At 37.4% G+C, this 7,500-nt stretch overlaps 1 protein-coding gene across 1 annotated transcript in view; it reads left to right on the forward strand.

The window, feature by feature from the left end:
* The window catches only part of LOC144980627 (uncharacterized), a 168,097-nt gene that overhangs the window by 147,511 nt on the left and 13,086 nt on the right, over positions 1-7,500 (forward strand). Inside the window, exon 4 of the mRNA XM_078928307.1 lies at positions 5,812-7,122. Coding sequence (XP_078784433.1) covers positions 5,812-7,122 — 1,311 coding nt within the window. The remainder of the gene's footprint in view (positions 1-5,811; positions 7,123-7,500) is intronic.

A 7,500-nucleotide genomic window follows, 5' to 3' on the forward strand; every position in this document is an offset into this window, starting at 1 on the left:
TCATCATCATCATGGCCTTTAGTGATGGCTCCGTTGTGACCATGGATTAACTCTTTCACGGCGAGAATGGGTATGTTTTTCAACTGGAGCTTGAGTCTTGGAGCTTTTTTCTTTTATATAACACAATTTCGACTTAACGTGCTCAACTCGCTTTACAAAGGGTCCCTAAACAACATAAATTCTTAACATGTTAGGACAAGACATGACTCTTATTAGGCAATATTACATTTTTTCCGCTGTTAATGGCCGGCCAGGTATTCGTTTTCCAGTTGAGTACGGAAAGAGAATATGAGTACAGAGCCGTTTAGAAGGACTCAACTATGAACCGCTCAGAGCGGAACTCGATCCCAGGACGTCTAGATATGAAGGCGAGTGTCATACCACTAGACCACATGGCCCCACTTTCTTCCAATATGCATCCAGTTAAATCATCATCATAGCGCTCCAACACAGAACGCACTCCACAGCATCTGTGGAGCAGACTCTTAGGTCATTGGTCAGTGCAGCTGGGCCCATCCTGGCATTCTCTAAGGATGTGCTCCATCGTCAACTCTGGGCATCCACATGTACACGAGCTAGTCTCAACCAGCCCCCACTTTTCATGCTTCCAGCTGTTCTCCCAATTTTTGCCCATGCTCTGTTCAGTGTCACCCATTCATTCTTGGGGAGCTCAACACCACAGCATACAGTTAAAGATAAAGAACGAACAGTTTTCAGCAAGATTTCGAAATCGGCAATGCAACTCGGATTTCATGGCAGTTGTCATGTTGAAACCAGTGAGTTATGACATGAAGATGGAATAAAGCCACATTCCGCCTGTACAGGTTGAGGCATTGGGTTAATCTGGTAAATAGAACCAAATAATAGGAATTGAATGGCACTCGCTAATCACAATTATTTCCCCTACGTCTTCCACCACTCCACTGATTTATCCCAAATCATAAATAAATAAGTAGGAGAGGGCGAGTTCGCGGGTTCGAGCCCTCATCGCCGCCGCGAAATTTTTATTCTCTATTTTCTTTTGGTACTTTTTCCTACTTACTTCATTTCTTGTTGTTATCAACATAAGTGCCTGCTCCACTCACTTTTCTGAGAGAAATATTTGGCACGTCTTTTATTGTCAGTCATTTTACCTTACTGGGGTTCCTTCTAGAGGATGGACTAAATATAAGAAATAAAGTTCTCATGTTGATTGTAATGTTGGCGCCACAACAGTCTCCAGAAGTCAATACTTGAAAGAAAGAGCAGCCATGGTCTTCCACAATTCTCTGTTTAGCGCCATCTCTGAGCAGTCCTTCGTCATACCGTAGCCATCGTTATAGCCTGACACTGACCAAAAAATGACGTCAAAAGACAAGTCGTTGGCCGCAAATGAAAACAAATCGTAAGTTGTACTCGATAGTTTAACCAATGGAATCACTTGATTCCTTGAGCTCTACTAACGACAGCTCACTAGACGCTTTAAAATGACGTGAAACGTTAAGTCCTAGAGGGTTCTAATGTCAGGCTATATGTTAACGATGGCTCCGGTTATACTCCCAGTCATTTCCTTTATGTTTCCCAACCAGCGCTTTTGTTGTCTCCCTCTTTCTCCTTTCTCACTAATCTTCAAGTATTGACTTCTGGAGACTCTTTTGGCTTCTTCATATGTGGCCACACTACGCCAACATTACAGTCAACATGAGTACTTTATTTCTTATATTTAGTCCATCCAATACCATTCTGTTTGATATTTTTTTTCTCTTTCTATGACACCTACCCCTTCCGTCTGTAGCACCACATTTCAGTCATAGGATGTGCCAAATCATTGTCCTTGGGCAAGTTACTTTACATAATATGTTACCCTAATAAACTCAGATATCACTTTTCCATCACTTTTCCATGAACACTTGTCTTGCCGTAATATATTTTGCTTTATTGCTTTATATCACTGTAAAGCGCTGTGACAAGAGGGTAAATCGCTATATAAATTATTATTCTTATTCTTATTATTATTATTATTATTATTATTATTATTATTATTATTATTATTATTATTATTATTATTATTATTATTTTATTATTATTATTATTATTATTATTATTATTATTATTATTATTATTATTATTATTATTATTATTATTATTATTATTATTATTACTAGATATAACTGAGTATACAGCTACATGCCGTGAACGATGTTGTTTTAGCGCTAGTGCAAAGAGGATGTCTAAAAGACATATTCTTTATTATTCTTTCGGCTATGTGGTCTTGTGGCATTCGGATCGGAAGGTCCTGGGTTCGAACCTCGCACGGCGCATAGTTGAGTGCTTGGAGAAGGCTCTTTACTCACATTCTCTCACTGTAGTCAAGTGTAAAAGGAGTACCTTGCCGTTAACAGCGTTGTCTCTGTCGGAAAAATTGTAATACCGCCTTACCGGCGTCATATTTCGTTCTACATGTTTCGTGTTGCTGTTGATCAGAGACACTTTGTAAAGCGTTTTGAATTTATGGATAATGCACTTTATAAGAGCTCAAGTTTTCTTTTTTAAAACACGCGAAGTCCCAAGTTTGAGAGTTTTGCCAAGACGAGCCTAATTTAAATTGATCATATTTGAAGGACGAGTTTTCGGACCAAATTTTTTATCTGTGTATTTTTCAGAGTACGGCAGTCAACTAAATAAGGATTAAATAGAATTTTAGCTCCATACGACTTAACGGATAGTATAAATGATGAATATAAATTAATTGAGCATTAGAACCTTTAAGGTGCACATCTGCCCGGCAATTAAGTCTAGGTTCGATCCCCGGTCAAGATAGGCTAAATTTTTCTGGATGATTTCTTTTTATCTTTCTGACATTGATTCAAAACATCTTTTCTTATTGCATTCTGAATACGCATATTTTCTATTATTTGATTATTTTTTATCTAATTATTCATTCATTTGTTCATTTCTTTATTCATTCATTTTTTATTATTCATTTATTTATTTACCATTTATTCACTAATCGATTACTTATTATTAATTTTTTTTTAAATTACTTTATTGAAAGAGACAATCATACACATCCTATTGAACAGTTTCGACATAATAATAGTATAGACGGGATATCAAGATTGAATTTAACATATCCCCCCCCCCCTTCCACACACACACACACACACACACACACACACACCCCGCCCCCACCTCAGACTTTCCAACAACCCATATTATTGGTTTGATATTAGCTGTGAGTGAGACTCCGTGGGATAGTTTGAATGGGAATGTCAACTAAAATTTGGTGAAAAGGACGATTATATGATGATGATTCTTCTTCTTCTTCTTCTTCTTCTTCTTCTTCTTCTTCTTCTCCTCCTCCTCCTCCTCCTCCTCCTCCTCCTCCTCCTCCTCCTCCTCCTCCTCCTCCTTCTTCTTCTTCTCCTTCTTCTTCTTCTTCTTCTTCTTCTTCTTCTTCTTCTTCTTCTTCTTCTTCTTCTTCTTCTTCTTCTTCTTCTTCTTCTTCTTCTTCTTCTTCTTCTTCTTCTTCTTCTTCTTCTTCCTCTTCTTCTTCTTCTTCTTCTCATCTCCCTCCTCTTCTTTACACAGCCGCACAGTAATACACTGTGCTTAATATATACTGAAAACTGTTGGCATTCTAGACGAAGGCAAGAAGCAATGTATTATGTTGTCAAATCCTTGGAGCCACGTACAACTATCCTGATTGCTGTGATTTACAATTGTGCACGTAGAAACACGTGATATAGAAATCAATGGTTTCAACATAACATGACAACAGAGTGAGTCCTTGGGTCAGAATGGGCGAATACTAAGTTAACAAGCCTTATATTCCACACTGTTAAGGTCTTGTTGCTGTAATGGATACGTTCTCAACCAAATACAATTTATTAACATTCCACAACAACAAAATTATAAAAGAGCCCTATATTGTGTCCAGTTATCAGACGTGCAAAAGTTTGGACATCGGTCAAAAAGGCTTCAAAAACTTACATGTTGGCAACGTTAGCTTAGTAAAGGGAAATCAATCTGAAACTACGATGAGACCAATTGTTTGGCTTTCAATCATATTAACCTCCCTTGATGATACCTCTGGGATTCCAAAGGCCATGGATAATATTGCATTCTTCCGATTCTCAAGGGTGCTGTTCTGCTGTTGTGAGAGACTGAAGATGATATTGATAGTGGAATTTGTTGAACAATTCCACAGAGCAGGAATAAACTCTTCTAAATACTGTGAAATAAGTGAGAAGATAGATGAATAGCTAGATAAAAGGATGGATAGATAGATAGATAGATAGATAGATAGATAGATAGATAGATAGATAGATAGATAGATAGATAGATAGATAGATAGATAGATAGATAGATAGATAGATAGATAGATAGATAGATAGATAGATAGATAGATAGAAAATAGATAAACGGGTAGATAGATAGGTAACATTTCACTTCCAGAAGAGAGCGAATGCTAGAAACAATATTGTAGAAGGTAAACAAAATTATACATAAATATTTGATAGATAGATAGATAGATAGATAGATAGATAGATAGATAGATAGATAGATAGATAGATAGATAGAAGATAGATAAACGGGTAGATTGATAGGTAACATTTCACTTCCAGAAGAGAGCGAATGCTCGAAACAATATTGTAGAAGGTAAACAAAATTATACATAAATATTTGATAGATAGATAGATAGATAGATAGATAGATAGATAGATAGATAGATAGATAGATAGATAGATAGATAGATAGATAGATAGATAGAAGATAGATAAACGGGTAGATTGATAGGTAACATTTCACTTCTAGAAGAGAGCGAATGCTCGAAACAATATTGTAGAAGGTAAACAAAATTATACATAAATATTTGATAGATAGATAGATAGATAGATAGATAGATAGATAGATAGATAGATAGATAGAAGATAGATAAACGGGTAGATTGATAGGTAACATTTCACTTCCAGAAGAGAGCGAATGCTCGAAACAATATTGTAGAAGGTAAACAAAATTATACATAAATATTTGATAGATAGATAGATAGATAGATAGATAGATAGATAGATAGATAGATAGATAGATAGATAGATAGATAGATAGATAGATAGATAGAAGATAGATAAACGGGTAGATTGATAGGTAACATTTCACTTCCAGAAGAGAGCGAATGCTCGAAACAATATTGTAGAAGGTAAACAAAATTATACATAAATATTTGATAGATAGATAGATAGATAGATAGATAGATAGATAGATAGATAGATAGATAGATAGATAGATAGATAGATAGATAGATAGATAGATAGATTGAACGTCAAAAGTATCGCAATCAAAATCATATGACAGAATGCGTAATTTAAAGTAAAAGTTCATCATGGTCCACCGTGGCTTGTACTCTTCAGCACGTTCCGGTCAGCTGTCTCCAGGTATCACGGCCCTCTGCGGTGGGCATGAAGTCGGCGTTGCTTTTAAAATCACTTTTGGCCATTCTTAAGTTATAGAATATATATGTCATTCTCTTTATCTGGATTCTGGGTAATCTCCTCATTAACATCACATTCTGTTTTAAAGTCACCTAGTCGTGATGAGGAGGCAGTTACGGCTTCTGGGACATGTCATGTGGAGAAGAGATGGAATAGAACAGTTGGTAACATCTGGGATGATCGAAGAAAAGAGAGCTAGAGAAAGACAGACAATGACATATTTAAAATAAAAGCTAACTCCATTTACATTTCATAGTTTAAAAAACAAACAAAACCTTTCTTGAACTATTCTAGCATATTCCATTTAATTATATTTCATTTTTTCCTTGTCTTGTTACAGTGATCGTTCTATTGATGGACCTCTCTGACCAAGAGAACATCCTTGCAGCAGCGTCAGCTCTCTCCTTGACAACAAAGCACGCCATATTTGCATTCACAGACAGCCCTTATGACGTCAAATCTCGAAGCCTGGTTGGTTTGACAAAGGAGACAGCGTCGCTCACAAAGTTCACCAATGACGTCAAAAAGCCTGATGTCAGTATATTTGAGAGCGTCTTCGTCATTGGCTCATCATTTCCGAAAAGTGATCAAAATTCCAGCGGCGAGGCCCAAAGCGAAAATGAAAATGTCCAAAGGAGGAAGCGTCACGCAGAAACACCGTTAACATTTCGTTCTGAAAGAGCAGAAAATAGCCAAAATAACGGGGAATTTCTAAACATTTATCCACTACCAAACACAATTGATGCAGCGAGTGAGTATAAAAATAGCAACAATCAGATAAGTAATATTAATAAAGGTTTATACAAAAATAAGCCAGAACTTGAAAAAACGAACAAAAAATTTGAAAACGTGTCAAAGAAAAACAGAATGTATCGTGATCAAGAAAAAAATGTAAAAGATCGGAAAGGAATCGAAGAATCTCAGCAAAATAACAATTTTCTACAATTTCAGTCTGAAAATAAACATTTAATAAAGAACGACAATGATATCATCATAGTCAACAGCAATAAAGATAAGAAGAGGAACTACGATTATAATGACGACATTAACAAAAGTAACCACACTCATAAAGTTAACAACGACGACGTCAACAACAACAACAACAACAGTAACAACGATAATCATAATAGCCAACCTATCCCGGGGCAAGGTGACTATTCTATCATAAAAACAAATAATTACCATCTTACCACAGGCAGAACCGCCGACCAGAAATCGTTATTGGGCAATGGAGGGGAAGAGATAATTGAATACAGAACGAAACGCGATGTTCACGATTTTAAAACAGTCGAGTCTGACCTTGACGCTGTTTACGACATCGTCTATCTCCTCGCTTTTGCAGCCTACGAAAATTATCGCAGCGGTGTGAACAGAGCTTTAGACTCGCGGTATCTCCTTTCCAAATTAGCCAATATCAGCTTCACGGGCGCGACGGGGCGCTTCGACGTTGGGCCCAATCTTCAGGTGAATTTCGACTTTGCTGTATTCGATTTCAACTCGTCGTCAAGGGGATTTGAGCCACGGATTTTGTTAGAAGCCTCCTCGCCCTCTGATTGGACGCTGGTGGATAACGTAAGAATAAGCTGGCCTGGTAGAATTGTACTTCCTGGTGACGATTGCTTCAAACAAATCTCTGGGTGTGGTGATGATGGTGAGTATGCATGCATATGATGTAACATTACCCTTGTCAAATAGCTTTCCCCCTCCCCCCCCCCTCCCCCCTTCTCTCTCACGGCGTTATGACCTTGCGTAATATATCGAATCAGGTGTAAATGAATACCTGCCTATAAGATAAGATGAACTTGTCCTGCATGTTGGCTTTGGATCTTATGTAAAGCGCTTTGAGCACATTCAGTAAATCTTGTGCGGCTATGTGGTCGTGGTATGACACTCGCCATCCGACCAGACGGTCCAGATTTGAATCCCGCTCTGAGAGCGGGCATTGTTAAAGCCTTGGAAAAGGATCTTTACTCACATTATCTCGCCGTACTCGGGTGTAAAAAGAGTACCTGGCCATAAACAACGTTGT

The sequence above is a fragment of the Berghia stephanieae genome, chromosome 10 (assembly GCF_034508935.2).
Source record: "Berghia stephanieae isolate SIO BIC M18660-M18661 chromosome 10, UCSD_Bste_1.3, whole genome shotgun sequence".
Taxonomy (NCBI): Eukaryota; Metazoa; Mollusca; class Gastropoda; order Nudibranchia; family Aeolidiidae; genus Berghia; species Berghia stephanieae.